The following is a 24,647-nucleotide window of genomic DNA, read 5'->3' on the forward strand; positions in this document are numbered from 1 at the left end:
ATTAGGTGGATCCAGTGTAATTTATGCAGATTAATTATGCAACTATGTGATTTTATGTATTGTTGTATGATATACAGTGGAGGAAATAATTATTTGACCCCTCACTGATTTTGTAAGTTTGTCCAATGACAAAGAAATGAAAAGTCTCAGAACAGTATCATTTCAATGGTAGGTTTATTGTAACAGTGGCAGATAGCACATCAAAAGGAAAATCGAAAAAATAACTTTAAATAAAAGATAGCAACTGATTTGCATTTCATTGAGTGAAATAAGTATTTGAACCCTCTAACAAAAAAAGACTTAATACTTGGTGGAAAAACCCTTGTTTGCAAGCACAGAGGTCAAACGTTTCTTGTAATTGATGACCAAGTTTGCGCACATTTTAGGAGGAATGTTGGTCCACTCCTCTTTGCAGATCATCTCTAAATCCCTAAGGTTTCGAGGCTGTCTCTGTGCAACTCTGAGCTTGAGCTCCCTCCATAGGTTTTCGATTGGATTAAGGTCCGGAGACTGACTAGGCCACTCCATGACCTTAATGTGCTTCTTCTTGAGCCACTCCTTTGTTGCCTTTGCTGTATGTTTTGGGTCATTGTCGTGCTGGAACACCCATCCACGACCCATTTTCAGTTTCCTGGCAGAGGGAAGGAGGTTGTCGCTCAGGATTTCACGATACATGGCTCCGTCCATTTTCCCGTTTATGCGAATAAGTTGTCCTGTGCCCTTAGCAGAAAAACACCCCCAAAGCAAAATGTTTCCACCCCCATGCTTGACGGTGGGGACGGTGTTTTGGGGGTCATAGGCAGCATTTTTCTTCCTCCAAACACAGCGAGTTGAGTTAATGCCAAAGAGCTCTATTTTGGTCTCATCAGACCACAGCACCTTCTCCCAGTCACTCTCTGAATCATTCAGGTGTTCATTGGCAAACTTCAGACGGGCCTGCACATGTGCCTTCCTGAGCAGGGGGACCTTGCGAGCCCTGCAGGATTTTAATCCATTGCGGTGTAATGTGTTTCCAATGGTTTTCTTGGTGACTGTGGTCCCTGCTAATTTGAGGTCATTAACTAACTCCTCCCGTGTAGTTCTAGGATGCTTTTTCACCTTTCTCAGAACCATTGACACCCCACGAGGTGAGATCTTGCGTGGAGCCCCAGAGCGAGGTCGATTGATGGTCATTTTGTGCTCCTTCCATTTTCGAACAATCGCACCAACAGTTGTCACCTTCTCTCCCAGCTTCTTGCTAATGGTTTTGTAGCCCATTCCAGCCTTGTGCAGGTCTACAATTTTGTCTCTGACATCCTTGGACAGCTCTTTGGTCTTTCCCATGTTGGAGAGTTTGGAGTCTGCTTGATTGATTGATTCTGTGGACAGGTGTCTTTTATACAGGTGACTAGTTAAGACAGGTGTCCTTAATGAGGGTGACTAATTGAGTAGAAGTGTCTAACCACTCTGTGGGAGCCAGAACTCTTAATGGTTGGTAGGGGTTCAAATACTTATTTCACTCAATGAAATGCAAATCAGTTGCTATCTTTTATTTAAAGTTATTTTTTCGATTTTCCTTTTGATGTGCTATCTGCCACTGTTACAATAAACCTACCATTGAAATGATACTGTTCTGAGACTTTTCATTTCTTTGTCATTGGACAAACTTACAAAATCAGTGAGGGGTCAAATAATTATTTCCTCCACTGTAAGTGAACAATCGTTAATTTCTAACGATAATTTGTATTCCCTTAGTCCTAACAGCAGCACAGATGGGGGTTAACTGCCCCCCGTGAACTGGTAGGACCGGCGGAATTTTAATGAGCTCAAAGAAGAACCAATGAACAAACTCCAGCTCCCCTAAAGGGAGGGGATCACCCCCCAGCCCACCGTGTCTATAACAAGAATGTACTTAGGGCGGAAAAATTTGTGTGCTGCTGTTAGGACTAAGGGAAAACAAATTATCGTTAGAAATTAACGATTCCCTTACGTCCCACCAGCAGCACAGATGGGGAGATAGCAAGAAGAAACCCCTAGGGAGGGTCCTCATGCCTGGCAGAAGTAAGAACTGTCTGCCCGAAGGCCGAAAACTCTGCTACCTTAGCATCTATTCTATAATGAGAGATGAAGGTAGATTCAGAGCTCCAGGAAGCCACCTTACAGATCAACTTTAAGGGAAGAAGGCTTCTCTCTGCAACAGAGGTTGCCATGGCCCTAGTTGAATGGGCCCTCACAAACTCCGGAGGATCTAAAGATTGGGACATAAAAGCCTCCCTGATGGCTTCCCTGACCCAGCGACCTAATAGTAGCTTTAGACGCTTTACGGCCTTTAGACTTACCGGCAAACAGGATGAGGAGGTTCTCATCTATCCTGAACTCCCTGGATCTATCCACATAGACCTGGAGGCATCTCGAGATGTCCAGTGGATGTCTAACCGGAGCATCAGAGGAGGAGGCGGAGAATAACACAGGTAGAGAGATTACCTGGTTAACATTTTGAAAAGTTGGAACCTTAGGTCTAAAATAAGGTAGAAATTTCAGAAGGACTCTGTCCTGTAAAAAAAAATGATATATGGATGCATTGCAGAAAAAGCTTGCAGTTCAGAGATTCTCTTGGCTGAAGTTATAGCCAGAAGAAAGACCACTTTGAGAGTTAAGAATTTAAAATTCGCCTCCTCCAAAGGTTCAAAGGGGGAGATGCTAACCCCTTGAGAACTACTGATAGGCCCCATTGGGGAACGGGTTTCAGTATTGTAGGCTTCAATCTTTCAGCTCCCTTAAGGAAGCATTTGATGAGCGGGTCCCGAGAGTATGGTCTTTTGAGACGGGCCGAGATGGCAAAGACTTGAACCTTCAGGGTAGATGGGGAGAGACCTTTTATCTAGTCCATCCTGAAGGAACTGTAATATCGCAGGAAGGGGTGGATCTGCAGATGCCACCTGGTTGGAACTACACCATGACGTGAAGATCCTCATAATCCGGGAGTAGACCTTCTTCGTAGACTCTGCTCTGGAATACGACAGGGTTCTCAGGACCGACTCAGAGAGCCCTCCCACTCTGGGAAGGGACTGATCTACCTCCAGGCTGTCAGGTTGAATCTGTGCAGATCTGGGCAGAGATGAGTGTCCCACGACACCAGGGTCTGCTTCGGGGGGAGTCTCCAATATTGTCCCCGACTCATCTGAATGAGCTGGGTAAACCAGGATCTCCTAGGCCAAAATGGTATGATGGCTATTACCGAGGCCTGATCCTGACGAATTTTCATCAATACCCCCGGTATTATGGAAAAAGGAGGGAAGATGTAAGCCAGCCTGAACCTCCACGATATCATCAGAGCGTCTATTGTCAGGGGGTTGTCCTCCCTGTATAGGGAACAGAACCTCTGCACCTTGGCGTTGAACCTGGTTGCCATGAGATCCACCTCTGGCATGCCCCATCTGTAGACTAACTGTCTGAAGATCTCCGGATGCAGTGACCACTTCATGGTCTGTAAGCTGCGACTTAGGCGATCCGCAATGATGTTGAGGGAGCCTCAGATGTGAGTGGCAGATAGATGGGATAGGTTCAGCTCTGCCCACTGCTTCAACTTGGCACGCATAAAGGAAGTGATCTCCGTGGCCGCAATAGACGTCGAGGCTGAGGCTGCGGCCGCCGAGTAGCTCCTTCTCAGGGTGCACTCTGCCCTCCTTTCAAGAGGGTCCTGCAGACTAGACCCATCGTCCGCAGGGACCAGAGTGTACCTGGAAAACTTGGCTATAGCCATGTCCACCTTGGGAATGGAACCCCATGATTCCACCAAGGGTTTGGCCATCGGGAACATCAGTCTAAACTTTCTGGTGAGGACTGGACCTTTTTCCGGTTTCCTCCATTCTGTGCGCATCACAGAAAGAAGGGTCTCCTCCGCCTTAAAGACGCGCTGCATCCGACCGGCGGGATCGGAGGACTCCCTTGTGTCAACATCATGATCCCCCGACCTGGTGGACTTTAAAAACTTCTGCGTCTTCTCGGGTGGGAAAAAGCACGAAGTTGATTCTTCCTCCTCAGAGGAAGATGACCCCACTGAGAGGGGCATGGGTCTGTCAGGAGGGGCGGCAACTTCCATCGGAGTCTGGGAGGGAACCGGTAGCCGCTCATTCAGTAACCGCACTACCCCCTTGATGGAGTCGTCTATATACGTCTTCGCCCACTGGTACATGTCTTGCATAGTGGGTTCCATGGTGGTGCCGGAACGACAACTGTCACACCTGGAGTAAGGGCAACTGTCATCTAGAGGCGTGTTACAGTCATAACAGGCCAGGTGTTTCCTCTTGGCCGACGACTTCCGCTGCTGATCTGACTCTCTAGGAGAAGCCATCACTGTAACAAAAAGAAAGATTAAAACATCCCTAAAGCCCAACGACAGGGAGTTTATAAAATAAAAATTAACCTAACGGTATGCCCACCAACACTTGGAAAAACTATTGGCTGAATAAATCAGTCAGAAAAGACAGAGAACTCTCAGTCAAGCACAAAGGGACTCTGGAGCTAGCTTGTTAAAGCAGCGCAACCAGAGACAGAATGATGGGATCAGGGAGCTTAAAAGGAAAAGCGTCATACCCACAGTTTATGTAAATCCAGCTTAATCTAATATAAACCTATTGTAACGGGGTTCCGAAGGCGCACTCTGTCTCCCATCAGCTGCAGACCTGCTGCTTAGCTTCGGGAGTGAGGAGCTGTGTTTGACCTCGTTCCCAGGGCGGCTTTGCTAGCTGGGAGGCTCCCTGCTCCTAGGTCTGCCTTGAGCGCCGAGCTGATCACTCGGTGCTCGACTGGTCGGTCTGTCGGTCATGTGACGCTGGCCACGTCATATGACCCTCACTCCTCACTATAAATACAGGCAGCCTGCTGGCCACAGGTTGCCTGTTAATTTAGGTTCCTGGCAGTTGTTGGATACCTGTGTACTTACCTGATCCTCCTGTACTGCGCATCCTTCCTGGTATATTGACCTCGGCTTCCACCTGACTATTCTTTGCGGACTCCTTTGGTACTTCTCGACTCTCCTGGTATTTATGACCCCAGCTTCTCCTGACCTTTCTTTGCTTATCCCTCTGTACTGCGTTGTCCTCTTGGTTTTGACTCGGTCCGTTCACTATCCGTTATTTGTCTTGTCTGTCCTTCCCGCACGTATTCTAAGTTAGGGACTGCCGTCCAGTTGTCCCCTGTCATCAGGACTCGTGAGGCAAGTAGGCAGGGCTAGGGGTGAGGGTGGAGCGCAGTGGTCACTATCCTCCCCCTGTGTGTGTGTGTGTACGTGACTGTTACACCTATATTTGTAATCATAAAAGGAATACCAATCCCCCCCTTGTGAAAATTGATCCGGCCGGCAGCAGGTTTAGAAAGCGTTGCCGGCCGGCCGGAACGGAGAAACCGGAAGTGATGTCGCTGCCGGCCGCTCGTCACTTACGGTCATGGCGGCACTGAAGTGCCGGGGAAGAGCGCGGCGCCGCCCGCCACATGGGGGGCGCGCACCAAACAAGGGTACCGCACTACCCCCAGTGAAAACCGTAGGGCCAGAAGGTCCGAAGGGGGGAAAAGTAGAAAAGCGCAACAATAATCGCAGCAAACACTGGCCATTATAGAAAAAAGGGAGACAAATGGGGGATTAGTAAAGAAACCCCTATTAATATCCCATTCCCCCAAAGAGAGGGGAGAGCAGGGCCGGCCTTTGGGGTGTGCGGGCTGTGCGGCCGCACAGGGCGCCATAGCAACAGGGGAGCCGGGCGGCCGACAGCCCGCCGCAAACTAACTAAGTCTACTTACTACTTAGTTGCGGCCGCTGGCTGACTAACAGCACTGAAAGCGCACAGACTATTGGAAAGAGTGAGCGGGGGGGCGGGGCCCGCGGCCGCTCTGAGCTCTGCTCTGCTGCCTGGCCTGTCTCTTTAAGAAAGCTGCCGCACAGGCACGTCTTCCTTCGCTTTTGACAATGCCACTGAGCTTTCCCCCCCCGGGTCCCCAGAGAGAAGGAGCGAGCGCCAGCCAGCAGCCACAGCAGACTCAGTCTCTGCCAGGGAAGGCAGACTTCCAACAGAAGTTACAGCCTTACAGGTATTTGGTAGTACAAAGATAACAACTCGCCTGCCACTGGCCTATGATAGAGTGGGAGAAATGGGGGGGGGGGGGGGGCGACAGAAGGAGAGATGTGCTGCTGCTGCCACTGGCCCATGGAGGGTAAAAATGTGCCATTGGGGGGGGGGAGGGGCTCATAGAGGACAGGGGGACAGTGTGTGCTTTTCTGCTACTACATCAACCCCCCCCCCCCCCATGGATTTTGGGGGCCATTAAGGGTTGGAATTTAACTCCTCGCTGCTGATATTGAGTGTGCCGCCAATCATATTCCCCTCCCCCAGGCACATCAGTTACCTTTAGGAGGGGGGGGGGGGATATGATTGTTGGCTATGTGCACACTCCACATCATCCAACCCCTAATGCCCCCCAAAATGCCCATGGGGGGTGGTATGACAGGCAGGAGTAGCGATGTGTATGCGGGCCCTTGCCCTGCACTCGCTCAGCTGTGCTTGCATACATATCTTGACCTGTGTCTACTGTCCTGTGCCCACTCTGCTAAAGCCTGGCATAGCCCAGCTATGCCCAGCTTTACCAAAGCAGACAGGCAGGAGCCGTGTGGTGATCATATTTATTGTATGTGTGTGTGTGTCCGTCCCTGTGTGTGTGTGTGTGTGACTGTCCGTCCCTGTGTGTGTCTGTCCCTGTGTGTCACCATCACCATGCCCACAGTAATCCTATGTCTTGACGCAGCTGCATCAGGATGTTCTGTGGGGGGCAAGAAGAAGAAAGAGGAGTCAGCGCCAGCATGGAGTCCGTGTGATAGACACAGGGAGACACACTAAGGACGAAGGTAACACTTCCACATGATCTACACTAGTGTTATCTGTGGTTTTACATAGGACTGCAGGTAACACTACCACATTATCTAGCACTAGTGTTATCTGTGGTTTTACATAGGACTGCAGGTAACACTACCACATTATCTAGCACTAGTGTTATCTGTGGTTTTACATAGGACTGCAGGTAACACTACCACATTATCAGCACTAGTGTTATCTGTGGTTTTACATTGGACCGGAGGTAACAATACTGCTACATTTTCGGAAATCCGAGAGCCATCACTGTGTTATCTGTATTCAAAGAGCTATGTGTTATTTGTGGTGTTACATAGGACTGAAGGTGACATCTACTACTACGGGGGCGGGCACCACAAGGTTAGCTCGCACAGGGCGCCTGAACACCTAAGGCCGGTCCTGAGAGCAACTTGCCAGTCCAGACAGAAAAAAACACGGTGGGCTGGGGGGTGGGGGAGCTGAAGTTTGTTCATTGGTTCTTCTTTGGGCTCATTAAAATTCCACCGGTCCTACCAGTCCACGGTCGGCAGTTAACCCCCATCTGTGCTGCTGGTAGGACGTTAGGAAATCAGGAATTTGACCTGCTGGGTTGGAGATTGGTCTTATATAAAGTGGTGAAAACAAGGAGGATGACAGATATATTCATTGCCCAAAAGAATGCCCTTAGGTAAAATGGCGGAAAAGGCAAATGAAGCAGTGCTGGTAGCGGTGACGACAGGCTCGCGGGCACGTGATTCGCGCTGAGCATGCCGACGCTGCAGTCATACCAGACGTTGCGGCATTTGGCCTCCGCCTCTGGTGACGTACAGCAGTTATGTACCACCCAATAGGAAGAGTAAGGGTTGACACATGCACATTGGCAAGGAATAGACGCGCAGAATCAGCGTGTATCTCCGCAAGTTAACACGCCATCCTCCTGGTTCACTCCACAATCCCCCAGCAAGGTACAGTTGTATGTAAGGTATGTAACTGATTTTAATACACTATGCACGATGATCATGAATAGTTTGTAATTAATATCACTGCTATAATGTTGTAGTGTATCTGCAGGACGCTTTTCCAGTCCCTGTTCACAATTATTGGTAACAACCTTATCATGTATTTATACTGGCACTAATGCACTTTATGTTTCACCTGCCTTGAGAAAGGTTCTGTGAGAGAACTGAAACGTTGTCACTTGATATGTGTGACTAAAGAGCACATTTTATCTTTTAAAGGAGTGCTGCGGATCTTCATTGTCTATATACAGTGGGATGCGAAAGTTTGGGCAACCTTGTTAATCGTAATGATTTTCCTGTATAAATCGTTGGTTGTTATGATAAAAATTGGCAGTTAAATATATCATACAGGAGACACACACAGTGATATTTGAGAAGTGAAATTAAGTTTATTGGATTTACAGAACGTGTGCTATAATTGTTTAAACAAAATTAGGCAGGTGCATAAATTTGGCCACCACAAAAAAGAAATTAAATCAATATTTAGTAGATCTCCTTTTGCAGAAATTACAGCCTCTAAACACTTCCTGTAGGTTCCAATGAGAGTCTGGATTCTGGTTGAAGGTATTTTGGACCATTCCTCTTTACAAAACATCTTTAGTTCATTCAGGTTTGATAGCTTCCGAGCATGGACAGCTCTCTTTAAGTCACACCACAGATTTTCAATTATATTCAGGTCTGGGGACTGAGATGGCCATTCCAAAACTTTGTACTTGTTCCTCTGCATAAATGCCTTAGTGGATTTTGAGCAGTGTTTAGGGTCGTTGTCTTGTTGAAAGATCCAGCCCCGGCGCAGCTTCAGCTTTGTCACTGATTCCTGGACATTGGTCTCCAGAATCTGCTGATACTGAGTGGAATCCATGCATCCCTCAACTTTGACAAGATTCCCAGTCCCTGCACTGGCCACACAGCCCCACAGCATGATCGAACCACCACCATATTTTACTGTAGGTAGCAGGTGTTTTTCTTGGAATGCTGTGTTTTTTTTCCTCCATGCATAACGCCCCTTGTTATGGCCAAATAACTCAATTTTAGTTTCATCAGTCCACAGCACCTTATTCCAAAATGAAGCTGGTTTGTCCAAATGTGCTTTAGCTCACTTCAAGCGGCACTTTTTGTGCTGTGGGCATCACTCTCGAGATACAGCATCTCCTTGTGTAAAGTGCGCCGAATGGTTGAACGATGCACAGTGACTCCATCTGCAGCAAGATGATGTTGTAGGTCTTTGGTGCTGGTCTGTGGGTTGACTCTGACTGTTCTCACCATTCGTCGCTTCTGTCTATAAGAGATTTTTCTTGGTCTGCCACTTCGAGCCTTAAGTTGAACTGAGCCTGTGGTCTTCCATTTCCTCAATATGTTCCTAACTGTGGAAACAGACAGCTGAAATCTGAGAGCTTTCTGTATCCTTCCCCTAAACCATGATGGTGAACAATCTTTGTCTTCAGGTCATTTGAGAGTTGTTTTGAGACCCCCATGTTGCTACTCTTCAGAGAAAATTAAAAGAGGAGGGAAAATTACAATTGACCCCCTTAAATACTCTTTCTCATAATTGGATTCACCTGTGTATGTAGGTCAGGGGTCACTGAGCTTACCAAGCCAATTTGAGTTCCAATAATTAGTTCTAAAGGTTTTGGAATCAATAAAATGACAACAGTGCCCAAATTTTTGCACCTGCCTAATTTTGTTTAAACAATTATAGCACACTTTCTGTATATTCCAATAAACTTTATTTCACTTATCAAATATCACTGTGTGTGTCTCCTATATGATATACTTAACTGACATTTTTTATCGTAACAACCAACGATTTATACAGGAAAATCATGACGATTAACAAGGTTGCCCAAACTTTCGCATCCCACTGTGTATATATATATATATATATATATATATATATCCTTTAAAAAAAATTAGCATATTGTGATAAAGTTCATTATTTTCTGTAATGTACTGATAAACATTAGACTTTCATATATTTTAGATTCATTACACACAACTGAAGGAGTTCAAGCCTTTTATTGTTTTAATATTGAAGATTTTGGCATACAGCTCATGAAAACCCAAATTTCCTATCTAAAAAAATTTGCATATTTCATCCGACCAATAAAAGAAAAGTGTTTTTAATACCAAAAAAGTCAACCTTCAAATAATTATGTTCAGTTATGCACTCAATACTTGGTCGGGAATCCTTTTATAGAAATGACTGCTTCAATGCGGCGTGGCATGGAGGCAATCTGCCTGTGGCACTGCTGAGGTGTTATGGAGGCCCAGGATGCTTCGATAAAGGCCTTAAGCTCATCCAGAGTGTTGGGTCTTGCATCTCTCAACTTTCTCTTCCCAATATCCCACAGATTCTCTATGGGGTTCAGGTCAGGAGAGTTGGCAGGCCAATTGAGCACAGTAATACCATGGTCAGTAAACCATTTACCAGTGGTTTTGGCACTGTGAGCAGGTGCCAGGTCATGCTGAAAAATGAAATCTTCATCTCCATAAAGCTTTTCAGCAGATGGAAGCATGAAGTGCTCCAAAATCTCCTGATAGCTAGCTGCATTGACCCTGCCCTTGATAAAACACAGTGGACCAACACCAGCAGCTGACATGGCACCCCAGACTATCACTGACTGTGGGTACTTGACACTGGACTTCAGGCATTTTGGCATTTCCCTCTCCCCAGTCTTCCTCCAGACTCTGGCACCTTGATTTCCGAATGACATGCAAAATTTGCTTTCATCCGAAAAAAGTACTTTGGACCACTGAGCAACAGTCCAGTGCTGCTTCTCTGTAGCCCAAGTCAGGCGCTTCTGCCGCTGTTTCTGGTTCAAAAGTGGCTTGACCTGGGGAATGCGGCACCTGTAGCCCATTTCCTGCACACGCCTGTACACGGTGGCTCTGGATGTTTCTACTCCAGACTCAGTCCACTGCTTCCGCAAGTCCCCCAAGGACTGGAATCGGTCCTTCTCCACAATCTTCCTCAGGGTCCGGTCACCTCTTCTCGTTGTGCAGCGTTTTCTGCCACACTTTTTCCTTCCCACAGACTTCCCACTGAGGTGCCTTGATACAGCACTCTGGGAACAGCCTATTCGTTCAGAAATTTCTTTGTGTCTTACCCTCTTGCTTGAGGGTGTCAATGAACGCCTTCTGGACAGCAGTCAGGTCGGCAGTCTTACCCATGATTGCGGTTTTGAGTAATGAACCAGGCTGGGAGTTTTTAACGGCCTCAGGAATCTTTTGCAGGTGTTTAGAGTTAATTAGTTGATTCAGATGATTAGGTTAATAGCTTGTTTAGAGAACCTTTTCATGATATGCAAATTTTTTTAGATAGGAATTTGGGGGTTTTATGAGATGTATGCCAAAATCATCAATATTAAAACAATAAAAGGCTTGAACTACTTCAGTTGGTGTGTAATGAATCTAAAATATATGAAAGTCTAATGTTTATCAGTACATTACAGAAAATAATGAACTTTATCACAATATGCTAATTTTTTTAGAAGGACCTGTGTGTGTGTATATATATATATATATATATATATATATATATATATATATATATATGATATTCCTTAATCTTTTCTTATATGAATTAGTGTTTGGGGAATTTTATTTTATGGACTGTTTAATCATGTGGAATAATGGATTATGAATAACAATGAATCACTAACTATACTTATTTATTTGCATTATTTATTTTAATATTATTACAAACCGGATTCCCAAAAAGTTGGGACACTAAACAAATTGTGAATAAAAACTGAATGCAATGATGTGGAGATGGCAAATGTCAATATTTTATTTGTAATAGAACGTAGATGACAGATCAAACGTTTAAGCCGAGTAAATGTATCATTTTAAAGGAAAAATAGGTTGATTCAAATTTTCACGGTGTCAACAAATCCCCAAAAAGTTGGGACAAGTAGCAATAAGAGGCTGGAAAAAGTAAATTTGAGCATAACGAAGAGCTGGAAGACCAATTAACACTAATTAGGTCAATTGGCAACATGATTGGGTATAAAAAGAGCTTCTCAGAGTGGCAGTGTCTCTCAGAAGCCAAGATGGGTAGAGGATCACCAATTCCCACAATGTTGCGCAGAAAGATAGTGGAGCAATATCAGAAAGGTGTTACCCAGCGAAAAATTGCAAAGACTTTGCATCTATCATCATCAACTGTGCATAACATAATCCGAAGATTCAGAGAATCTGGAACAATCTCTGTGCGTAAGGGTCAAGGCCGTAAAACCATACTCTATGCCCGTGATCTCCGGGCCCTTAAACAACACTGCACCACAAACTGGAATGCTACTGTAAAGCAAATCACAGAATGGGCTCAGGAATACTTCCAGAAACAATTGTCAGTGAACACAATCCACCGTGCCATCCGCCGTTGCCAGCTGAAACTCTACAGTGCAAAGAAGAAGCCATTTCTAAGCAAGATCCACAAGCTCAGGCGTTTTCACTGGGCCAGGGATCATTTAAAATGGAGTGTGGCAAAATGTTAGACTGTTCTGTGGTCAGACGAGTCACGATTCAAAGTTCTTTTTGGAAATCTGTAACGCCATGTCATCCGGACCAAAGAGGACAAGGACAACCCAAGTTGTTATCAACCCTCAGTTCAGAAGCCTGCATCTCTGATGGTATGGGGTTGCATGAGTGCATGTGGCATGGGCAGCTTGCATGTCTGGAAAGGCACCATCAATGCAGAAAAATATATTCAGGTTCTAGCACAACATATGCTCCCATCCAGACGTCATCTCTTTCAGGGAAGACCCTGCATTTTTCAACAAGATAATGCCAGACCACATTTTGCATCAATCACAACATCATGGCTGCGTAAGAAAAGGATCCGGGTACTGAAATTGCGAGTCTGCAGTCCAGATCTTTCACCTATAGAGAACATTTGGCGCATCATAAAGAGGAAGGTGCAACAAAGAAAGCCCAAGATGATTGAACAGTTAGAGGCCTGTATTAGACAAGAATGGGAGAGCATTCCTATTTCTAAACTTGAGAAACTGGTCTCCTCGGTCCCCAGACGTCTGTTGAGTGTTGTAAGAATAAGGGGAGATGCCACACAGTGGTGAAAATGGCCTTGTCCCAACTTTTTGGGGATTTGTTGACACCATGAAATTCTGATTCAACATATTTTTCCTTTAAAATGGTACATTTTCTCAGTTTAAACTTTTGTTCCGTGATATGTTCTATTCTGAATAAAATATTAGAAGTTGGCACCTCCACATCATTGCATTCAGTTTTTATTCACGATTTGTAGTGTCCCAACTTTTTGGGAATCCGGTTTGTATTATTATTATTATTATTATTATAATTTTTCATGTTAATATACAATTGGTGATACAATATTTTTATCTTTTTGATATTAGTAATTTTTTTTCGATTTTATATACATACTAGAAGGAGGAGTGCCTATCTTATTTACAGATTTATTTCTGGCGGATTGGGTGACCCAAATTGATAGTGAGCCCTCCAATATCCACTATGCACAAGTGTGAGCCCCGCCATTTATTAACTATTCAGAAGTAGATTTTTTATCTTCATTTGTTCAGTACCTGCCGGCTGTGGAGTGTGAGGGGTGTGGCCTAACCATATCTGGGGCGTGGCTTAGCGGGACCTGGGGAGAGTTTTTTAAGTCCGTCTTTTGAGGGTGGCCTGAATAGCCACCCTACCTGCCATCTGAACTGTGACCTCCACAGCACTCCGCTTTCTTAACAGTGTCATCCACAGTGCCCTGCCCCTTTTAAGCTGACCTGCAGAAGTGAAGAAAAATGGCTGGGTTGTTATGGAAACCTGGTGTAAAACTGTGGTATGTGGAGACTAAGGACCTGCGAGCTTCTATTGGCTGATAAGGGACATGTGACCAGGTGTATGGCAGTTGGGATATGAAGAGAAAGACCTGTAGGCTTCTATTGGCTAATGTAGGTCATGTGATGTGCCATATTCGCATTTTTGGGGGAATATCTCAGGAACAGTACGTGCTAGAGAGCTGAGGTCTAAAACCTTCCCAGACATCTGATGTACCTGTGTGCCAAATTTTGTGATTGTAAATGCGACAGTGCAGATTCCTTTAGCGGACATACATACACTCAGCTTTATATATTAGATTTTTACATATATATTCCACATTAACAAGTTGCATGTTTTTAATGCAATAAATTGAAGCATTGATGATTTATTAGGACGTCTAGAGAACCAGGTTATTGTGTTATATTTTGTGTACAGATTTTCAGGGGGATTTTGTCCACCAAATGCACTTGGCATCCTTGAGTTGTACTGCCCAGTGAGTGAGTAACCCACAAGTTCTAAATAGTTTATTAAACAAATTCCCAATCACCAAAGAAATAAGCAAAACACATTTTTTGTTGAATGATCAATGGCGTACATAGAGAGAAATAAGGGCTCCATAGCAAGGATCAAACAAGACCTCCCACACAGAACAGAAGGATTTTCGCCTTAACCCCTTTTCAATGACCCTCTGGCCATTTTTTCCACTGCCTTATTTGCTAAAAGTTGTTCCTTTTAGAGGGTAGAGTCCTGACCAAGTTTTCACCCCAAGTAGAAGAGAGGATGATCCCAACTGGGCCCCCTCTTGCCCTGGGCCCCATAGCAGTCGTATGGTCTGCCACTATGGTAGTTAGTTACACCCCTGTGGATGATATGATCGTATAGTCGGCAAACACAATCATTGTTCTGTGCAAACAGGGATTTAATGCTGGCAAACAATGAAACTCCACAATGATAAGAGATCATGGAACCAACCTTTCATCCCCACAGAGAGTGAATGATTGCTGCATTTAAATGTATTTGAACAAGCTCGCAATGACCATGACCAAACTGGTCATTCTCAACCATTGCAGTTTGTATTGGGCCATGTAAACAGGCTCTAAGGCTGGGTTCACACGGGCATCACGTTTTGGCTCAGGATGCGTCCCTGGTGCATTGCGGCAAACCCGTGTGAGTAGGTACGCAATTGCAGTCAGTTTTGACTGCGATTGCGCTCCATTGTTCAGTTTTTATCACGCGGGTGCAATGCGTTTTGCACGTGTGTGATAAAACACTGAATGTGGTACCCAGACCTGAAGTTCAGGTTTGGGTTCAAGGTTGTGTATATGTAATTATTTTCCCTTATAACATGGTTATAAGGTAAAGTAATAGCATTCTTAATACAGAATGCTTAGTAGAAGGTCAATTGAGGGTTAAAAAATTAAATTAAATTAACTCACCTCCTCCAATTGATCGCATAGCTGCCGGTCTCCTGTTCTTTCTTCAGGACCTGTCAAAGGACCTGTGGTGACGTCACTGAGCTCATCACACGGTCCAATCACATGGTCCATCACCACGGTTATGTACCATGTGATTGGACCATGTGATGTGACGTCACCACAGGTCATTTAGCCTGGAGCTCATGATTAAAGGGTTATTCCCATCTTGCAAATTCATCCTCACCTGCTGCTAGCTCTGCTGTTCACTTCCTGGTTTTATGCTGCTAAGGCTGGGGCGGGCTTAGGCAGCTAGAGTGAAGGCCGGCCACACCTCCTTATGACATCAAAACTGAGAGCTCAGTCCTTGCGTTCTAGTTCATGTGAAGAGTATGACTCATCAGTCTGGCAGCGTGCAGTGTCTGTGAGTCCCCTTCCCCCTGCTGTGGAATCATCAGAGAGCTGTGATAAGTGAGCTCAGTGAACAGTAACACGTGGCTGTTCTGCACAGTTTTAGGGTCCATTTACACGTCCGTGGTGTGTTGCGGACCCGCAAATTGCGGATCTGCAACACACCCGGCCGGCACCCCTATAGAAATGCCTATTCTTGTCCACAGCTGCGGACAAGAATAGGACATGTTCTATCTTTTGCGGTGCTGCGGACTGGAAGATCGGGGCCGCGCTCTGCAAATGCGGATGCGGACAGCACACTGCCCCCATTGTGCCTCCATCACTATTAACTGAGGAGATCCGGGCTGTGCTGCTGAACGCTGAAAGCCCGGACAGCTCCCCTCCGACTCTGATAGTGTCACCGCCACTTCTGTGAGAAGGTCTGTTAGATGTTCTTCTCTACCTGCATGAAGTTATTTGTTTTGGTTTCACTTTGTCATCTCCTTTTACTTCTCCCAGCTGTCACCTATTTACACTAATTGTCTCCCTTTATATTCCCTCCCATACTGCCTCACTTTGTGGTTTATACTTCTTCCTGGATTGTGTTCACTGCTGAAGGCTGCTTCTGCTGATTCCTCAGATAAGTCTGTTTCCTGTATTTGTGTTTCCTTGCTGGCTTGATTCTAGGTGACCCTGACTCCGTCCGTATTAAGTGCAGGAAGCCGGTGGTCGTGTCCCCTCACTATTATAGGGTCTTCAGGTGTCACATAGTATGAGGTACGTGGACATGCAATCGTCTACCATAAAGACCTTTGCATGGGCATAGCAGTCAGGGAGAGCTCTATGAGTTTTATAGGGCTCACCCATATGCTCCTTAGTTTGGGATCAAGCCAGTCGGATGTTTATTTATAAGTTCCAGGTTTCTGCAACACCATCCGTGACAGATAGGAAACCATTCTCCCCCCATACGGCCTTCTTCTTTTCGGGCGGCCGCGCATGCGCGGCCGCCCGGCGACGTACGCGCTCACAGTGTGAGTGAGAGGCCGGCCACTAGATAACCACTGCGCAAGCGCGGCTCATGAATGCGGCAGGCGAGCGGTGGTCGTATCCATGGGCAGCGCAGATAAATAATGGATTTCAATAATGCGATTTTACAGAGAATAGTAGGTTTTTTTTATGCTTTATATTTGGAAAAACATTCACAGGGGGGCATATAAATTAATGAAATATCATTAAGAAGATGTGAATACCCCTTTAAAGAAGTAAGAAGAGATCGGCAACTACGCGATCAAGAGGAGGTGAGTTCATTTTTTATTTTTACCCTCAATTGACTACTTAGTATTCTACTAAGCATTATGTATTACGAATGCTATTATTTTCCCTTATAACCATGTTATAAGGGAAAATAATACAGTGAATAGACTTTCATCTTAGCAACAATGCGTGAAAATCGCACCGCATCCGCACTTGCTTGCGGATGCTTGCGATTTCCACGCAGCCCCGTTTACTTCTATGGGGCCTGCGTTGCGTGAAAAATCACCGCTCATGTGCACAGCCCCATAGAAGTGAAAGGGTCCGGATTCAGTGCGGGTGCAATGCGTTCAATATTTACATATTACATACATATTACATATTACATACTATATCAATAAAAAATTCCAGAGAACAAAAAAAAAAATGTTGTGACAAGTTAGGCTACTTTCACATTGGAGTTTTGGCTTTCCGTTTGTGAGATCCGTTCAGGGCTCTCACAAGTGGTCCAGATCAGTTTTGCCCTAATGCATTCTGAATAGAAAAGGATCTGCTCAGAATGCATTAGTTTGCCTCAGTTTGCCTCCGTTCTGTCTCCATTTCACTTTGGAAGTGGACACCAAAACGCTGCTTGCAACGTTTTGGTGTCTATCTGATGAAACTGAGACAAATGGATCCGTTCTGACATGCAATGTAAGTCAATGGGGATGGATCCGTTTTCTATGACACAATCTGGCACAATAGAAAACGGATCCATCCTTCATTGACTTTCAATGGTGTGCAAGACGGATCCGTCTAGGCTATGTTAAAGATAATACAAACGGATCCGTTCTGAACGGATGCAGACGGTTGTATTATCTCAACGGATCCGTCTGTGCAGATCCATGATGGATCTGCATGAAACGCAAGTGTGAAAGTAGCCTGAGTCTAATATATGAACAAAAAGCTTTTAAAATGTGCACGTCTATAACAAAGCTATATTGTTTACTATAATAGTTGTGTACTAGAGTGCTCTTCTCACCTTTTCGTACTTCAAATCTAAAGTGTTGGAGTCCAGCAACATTTGATAGAGTGCATCCCTGCAATAAAAAACAAATGTATTGACAAGGTATGGCAACTATATCCAATAAAGTGCACCAGTAGAAAAGAATGGCCATTGTAAGGACACTTAAAGTAAATAACATCTTATTTAATGTGTATGTATATATTTTAGATTAATTGAGCAAAATATAGGTATCTAGAAAATAAATAGTTGGGGGATGTATTAACTGATACAATCTAAAAGAAAAAACTTTGTTTCCCATAAACACCAATCATTAATTTAAAATTCTGCTCTTAAAAAGTAAAAGCTGTGGGCAACAGAAGAGTCTATCTTTTAGATGTCGTTCACACTACAGCATTTGACAGCAAAATTTGGAGTTGATTCCATGCCAAAAAACTGCTGTTCATATAGCTGCATTTATAGCCACAACTATGCCAAGAAAGGACATGTCCTTTTTTAGACGTCCGTAAAACTGCGGCCTCCTAATAAAAACAATGGCAAATTCCATTGTTGTCAAAAGCCACAGTGTGAAAGGTCCTTTGGAAGGTTTTCATGAATCTATCCAATTAATTCATTTTTTTTTACTTTCACCAGGGCTTGCATATATGAACACATTCTTCAAGTATGTTCTGTACAGGCAGTGCAACAATATGTGCATGCTTGATGGCAGATGCAATTTTTGAGATATTATTGTCAGATAAGGGTCAATAGATTAATATAGTGTCCTTGAAGACTTGGAACACTGCCTCAGAAAATAAATTGAAGAGTAGAATGGAAAGCTGTATACAAAGCCTCATCAATATTTAGTGTTTGCTATCATGCCTTATTATCATGCCTTAAAATAGAGTGGTTGTATGTCATTAAAGAGGCTCTGTCACTATGATCAACCCTATTAAACCAGGTAGGGCTCATCATGCCTGGTAGGCAATGGCGTGCTAAGGCCTCTTTCACACGGGCGTCGCGGATGAGGGCCGGATGCAATGCAGGTGCGTTCAGGGAAAATCGTGCGAGTAGGCACGCAATTTCAGTCAGTTTTGACTGCAATTGCATGCCGTTGTTCAGTTTTTTCTCCGTGGGAAATGGGGCCTGTGTTGCGTAAAAAAACGCACAATATAGAACATGCAGAGATTTTCATGCAACGCACAAGTGACGCGTGAAAACCACCGCTCATCTGCAGAGCCCCTTTGAAATGAATGGGTCCAGATTCAGTGCAGGTGCAATGCGTTCCCCTAACGCATTTCACCTGCGTGGAATTCTCGCCTGTGTGATAGGGGCTTAAGGGGTGGGCGGGGGATGCGGTCCGCCCTGGGTGCTGGCTCTCAGGGGGGTGCCAGAAGCAATGAGCGCTTCCATCAATACAGATTGAAGCGCTTATTGCTGGAGCGCTGGTAGCTGCGGTCTTGTCACTCACCGCTCAGCTCCCCGCGCTCCTCCCCTCCTTCAGGCCAGTGGCGCACAGAATGGTGAAGCAGGAAGACTTCTCTTCTCTTCACCATTCAGCCTGCAAACACGGATCATGCTGCTGGCCTGTATGGGCGGAGCCTGCAGCATAAGCTCTGCCACACAGTGCTGCAGAGCGATCTGTGCCTGCAGGGAAGAGAGGTATGCTCACAACGGGACAAAGTGAGCAGTTACTGTGTTTTTTTATTTTTTATTACTACAAGGGTGGGTACAGAGGGCTTTATTACTATGGAGGGGGCATAGAGATCTTTATTACTATGGAGGAGGTATAGTGGGCATTACTACTATTAAGGGGGCACAATGGGCATTATTACTGTGAAGGGGGCACAGAGGGCATTACTACTATTAAGGGGGCACAATGGGCATTATTACTGTAAAGTGGGCACAACGGGAATTATTACTAGGAAGGGGGCACAATGGGCATTATTACAAACCGGATTCCAAAAAAGTTGGGACACTAAACAAATTGTGAATAAAAACTGAATGCAATGATGTGGAGATGGCAAATGTCAATATTTTATTTGTGATAGAATGTAGATGACAGATCAAACGTTTAAGCCGAGTAAATGTATCATTTTAAAGGAAAAATACGTTGATTCAAATTTTCACGGTGTCAACAAATCCCAAAAAAGTTGGGACAAGTAGCAATAAGAGGCTGCAAAAAGTAAATTTGAGCATAACGAAGAGCTGGAAGACCAATTAACACTAATTAGGTCAATTGGCAACATGATTGGGTATAAAAAGAGCTTCTCAGAGTAGCAGTGTCTCTCAGAAGCCAAGATGGGTAGAGGATCACAAATTCCCACAATGTTGCGCAGAAAGATAGTGGAGCAATATCAGAAAGGTGTTACCCAGCGAAAAATTGCAAAGACTTTGCATCTATCATCATCAACTGTGCATAACATAATCCGAAGATTCAGAGAATCTGGAACAATCTCTGTGCGTAAGGGTCAAGGCCGTAAAACCATACTGGATGCCCGTGATCTCCGGGCCCTTAAACGACACTGCACCACAAACAGGAATGCTACTGTAAAGGAAATCACAGAATGGGCTCAGGAATACTTCCAGAAACCATTGTCAGAGAACACAATCCACTGTGCCATCCGCCGTTGCCAGCTGAAACTCTACAGTGCAAAGAAGAAGCCATTTCTAAGCAAGATCCACAAGCTCAGGCGTTTTCACTGGGCCAGGGATCATTTAAAATGGAGTGTGGCAAAATGGAAGACTGTTCTGTGGTCAGACGAGTCACGATTCGAAGTTCTTTTTGGAAATCTGGGACGCCATGTCACCCGGACCAAAGAGGACAAGGACAACCCAAGTTGTTATCAACGCTCAGTTCAGAAGCCTGCATCTCTGATGGTATGGGGTTGCATGAGTGCGTGTGGCATGGGCAGCTTGCATGTCTGGAAAGGCACCATCAATGCAGAAAAATATATTCAGGTTCTAGAACAACATATGCTCCCATCCAGACGTCATCTCTTTCAGGGAAGACCCTGCATTTTTCAACAAGATAATGCCCGACCACATTCTGCATCAATCACAACATCATGGCTGCGTAGGAGAAGGATCCGGGTACTGAAATGGCCAGTCTACAGTCCAGATCTTTCACCTATAGAGAACATTTGGCGCATCATAAAGAGGAAGGTGCAACAAAGAAGGCCCAAGACGATTGAACAGTTAGAGGCCTGTATTAGACAAGAATGGGAGAGCATTCCTATTTCTAAACTTGAGAAACTGGTCTCCTCGGTCCCCAGACGTCTGTTGAGTGTTGTAAGAAGAAGGGGAGATGCCACACAGTGGTGAAAATGGCATTGTCCCAACTTTTTGGGGATTTGTTGACACCATGAAATTCTGATTCAACATATTTTTCCCTTAAAATGGTACATTTTCTCAGTTTAAACTTTTGTTCCGTGATTTATGTTCTATTCTGAATAAAATATTAGAAGTTGGCACCTCCACATCATTGCATTCAGTTTTTATTCACGATTTGTATAGTGTCCCAACTTTTTTGGAATCCGGTTTGTACTATAAAGGGGGCACAATGCGGATTATTACTGTGAAGGGGCACAAAGAGGGAATTACAACTGTGAAAGGGGAACAGAGAGTGCATAACTACTGTGAGAGGGCACAATGTGGGCATAACTACTGTGAGGGGGCATTGTGAAGGTTGTACAATGAGGGCAATACTACTGTGAGGGGGTCACACCCCAGGCACACCACTGCTGGTAGGGGTCATCATGCTGATTAAAAGTATACCTTTCTTTTGTCTGTATGCTAAGCAGCTGCAGAGATATCAGCAGTTTTATTCTAATTTAAATGGAGAAGGTGGAGCACCAGGGTACAGGGCTGAATTATTTGCGCACTGCTTTGTAACACCCCCTGTGCTCTGAACACTCCCCCTCCCCTTGATTGACAGGGCTAGGCATCAGCATGCTGAGGCTAGAACTGTCTCCCAGCATCTGCATATGATATACTCTACATACTATGGGGGTCATTTAATAAGACCAGCAATTTATACGCCAGTCTTAATCCCTATGCGCTGGCGGCAGATGCATCTAAGTTATGTAGAGGCACAGGCCTCTACATAACTTTGATGCTTGGTGTCAGACTACACCAGCTCCTTTGCTAGTTTCAGATCATTTTTCATGCCAAAAACTGGCATAGAAAATGATAAATAAGATAGGCTGGCCAGAACACCCTTTTTCCGTCACCTTGGAAAAGTCACATATTTTGCAGCAAAACCCCTTTGTGACAAAATATGTGGCTTTTGTCTGGCCACCTCTCGGAATATTTGCCGTGCTGTGGCTGGATCTATGCAGCTCCAAATTATAGTGAATAGGGCCGGGCGGACTTCCAGCAGCACACCGGTGTACCTGCCGGACCGAGTAAAGGCTAGTGTGGAACTGACCTTACTTAGATTGAATGAAAAGGGTCTGAGTTAATAAATTCTATAGCTTGCCATTATTGGTAAATTATTTGAGAGACAAGGGAGAGGGTCTGTATAATGAGTCATTGGAGGGCAAGGGGCTCATAAATGTGGCCTCTGTCCACCCCTCACCTTTTACAGTAATTATAAGATGAATCTGCAGAACCTCTCCTGGTGTATTCAATGAGCTAAAAGCTCTAAACTAAATGTTTAGAAACTGAATAAAGGGGCTGTGCAGATCCTAAAAAAAGTCATTTAATTGTGTAAACCTCATCTAGTCTCCTACAGTTCCCGCTGCACTCCATTAATCAGGAATCAAACCTGTATCCCAGGCAGCAGTCTTGCTCACTGAGCTATCAGCTACTCAGGGCACCGCCACTCCTCAATCTAGTGAATAGTTTCCTAGTCTTGGATAATCTCTGCTAATTTTGCCTAATCAGACACAGCTTGGAACTTCCTATATAAACCAGACCTTGCCACTCCCTCCTTGCCAGATTCTTCTGCTTCCTGCCTCTATCTAGCCCCTAAGCGACATCCTAAACCACACTTCTGCCTAATCCTAAAATGCTGTGCTTACTTGTTACCAACCCGGGCTGTTATTCGACACTGCTTGCTTCTGCTACTCCAGCCAAACTACATAATTTACAACACGAAAAACATTCAGTCACTGAATATACTGCAGAATTTCACCGCTGGGTAGCTGATACTACATGGAATCTAGCAGCCCAGAAAAGCCAGTTTTGGTGTGGACTTTCACAATAAGTAAAAGATGAGCTTGCTAGAGTAGAAGCCCCTGATTTGGAGGACTTCATTCAATTATGTATCCGAGTTGATTAGAGACTTTCTGAAAGGAGGAGGGAAAAATTCTGGGCATTGGAGAACAGACCTACCTATTCTTTCCACTCTGACCACGGCATTAGAGCAGTCTGGAAGCGGAAGCCACGTGCTTTGGCTCCGGTAACAGCATTCCCTGGTTCTTCGGAGTCTATTAGATGAATATACCAATATACTGTATTGTTATGCACTGTATTGTTATACCAAAAAATTAAAGGGGTTCTGCAGTTTGTTTAAACTGATGATTTATCCTCTGGATAAATCATCAGTATCTGATCGGTGGGGGTCCGACACCCGGGACCCCCGCCAATCAGCTTTTTGAGAAGGCAGCAGCGCTCCAGGAGCACCACGGCCTTCTCACTGTTTACTGCAGGCCCAGTGATGTCACGACTAGTATCAACTAGCCTGGGCGCAGCTAAGGCTACTTTCACACCTGCGTTTAGGTGCGGATCCGTCTGGTATCTGCACAGACGGATCCGCACCTATAATGCAAACGCTTAGATCCGTTCAGAACGGATCCGTTTGCATTACCATGATCCGTTTGTTCATGATAGTTTGAAAATTGAGCCATACTGTGTCAACTTCAAACGGATCCATCCCCATTGACTTACATTGTAAGTCTGGACGGATCCGTTTGCCTCCGCACGGCCAGGCGGACACCCGAACGCTGCAAGCAGCGTTCAGGTGTCCACCTGCTGAGCGGAGCTGAGGACAAACGGTGCCAGACTGATGCATTCTGAGCGGATCCGCATCCACTCAGAATGCATTAGGGCTGGACGGATCCGTTCGGGGACGCTTGTGAGAGCCTTCAAACGGAACTCACAAGCGGAGCCCCGAACGCAAGTGTGAAAGTAGCCTAAGCTCTGTTCACTTGAATGGAGCTTAGCCACGCTCAGGCCAGTTGATACTAGTCGTGACATCACTGGGCCTGTGGTAAACAGTGAGAAGGCCATGGTGTTCCTGGAGCGCCGCTGCCTTCTCAAACAGCTGATTGGCGGGTGTCGGACCCCCGCCGATCAGATGCTGATGATTTAGCAAATTTCAATTTCTCTACTTTTTTAATAGATAGTAATACCTCCAAAAATAGTTATTATTTTACATTCCCCATATGTCTTCTTCATGTTTGGATCATTTTGGGAATGCCATTTTATTTTTGGGGATGTTACAAGGCTTAGAAGTTTTAGAAGCAAATCTTGAAGGGCACAGAAGAAAGAGAATGCCATACAGTTTTTGGAAGGCAGATTTTGCTGGACTGTTTTTTTGACACCATGTCCCATTTGAAGCCCCCCTGATGCACCCCTAGAGTACAAACTCCAAAAAAGTGACACCATTTTGGAAACTACAGGATAGAGTAGCAGTTTTGTTGGCACTAGTTTAGGATACATATGATTTTTGGTTGCTCTATATTACACTTTTTGTGAGGCAAGGTAACAAGAAATAGCTGTTTTGGCACCATTTTTATTTTGTGTTATTTACAACATTCATCTGACAGGTTAGATCATGTGGTATTTTTATAGAGCAGGTTGTCACGGACACGACAATACCAAGTATGACTACTTTTTTGGTTATTTGTTTCAGTTTTACATAACAAAGCATTTAAAAAAAAATTATTCTTTAGTGTCCCCACATTCTGAAAGCCATAGTTTTATAAATTTTTTG

The 24,647-nt window shown here is 44.8% G+C and overlaps 1 protein-coding gene across 1 annotated transcript in view; it reads right to left on the reverse strand.

Moving 5' to 3' along the window:
* Window positions 1-23,138, reverse strand: part of SEMA6B (semaphorin 6B) — a 236,077-nt gene extending 212,939 nt beyond the window's left edge. The window contains exons 1-2 of the mRNA XM_044282418.1: window positions 23,045-23,138; window positions 17,747-17,804 (exon numbers count right to left, since the gene is read on the reverse strand). Coding sequence (XP_044138353.1) covers window positions 17,747-17,788 — 42 coding nt within the window. The 5' untranslated portion in view covers window positions 17,789-17,804; window positions 23,045-23,138. The remainder of the gene's footprint in view (window positions 1-17,746; window positions 17,805-23,044) is intronic.
* Window positions 23,139-24,647: the final 1,509 nt, after the last annotated feature.

This window comes from Bufo gargarizans, chromosome 1 (genome assembly GCF_014858855.1).
Source record: "Bufo gargarizans isolate SCDJY-AF-19 chromosome 1, ASM1485885v1, whole genome shotgun sequence".
Classification (NCBI taxonomy): domain Eukaryota; kingdom Metazoa; phylum Chordata; class Amphibia; order Anura; family Bufonidae; genus Bufo; species Bufo gargarizans.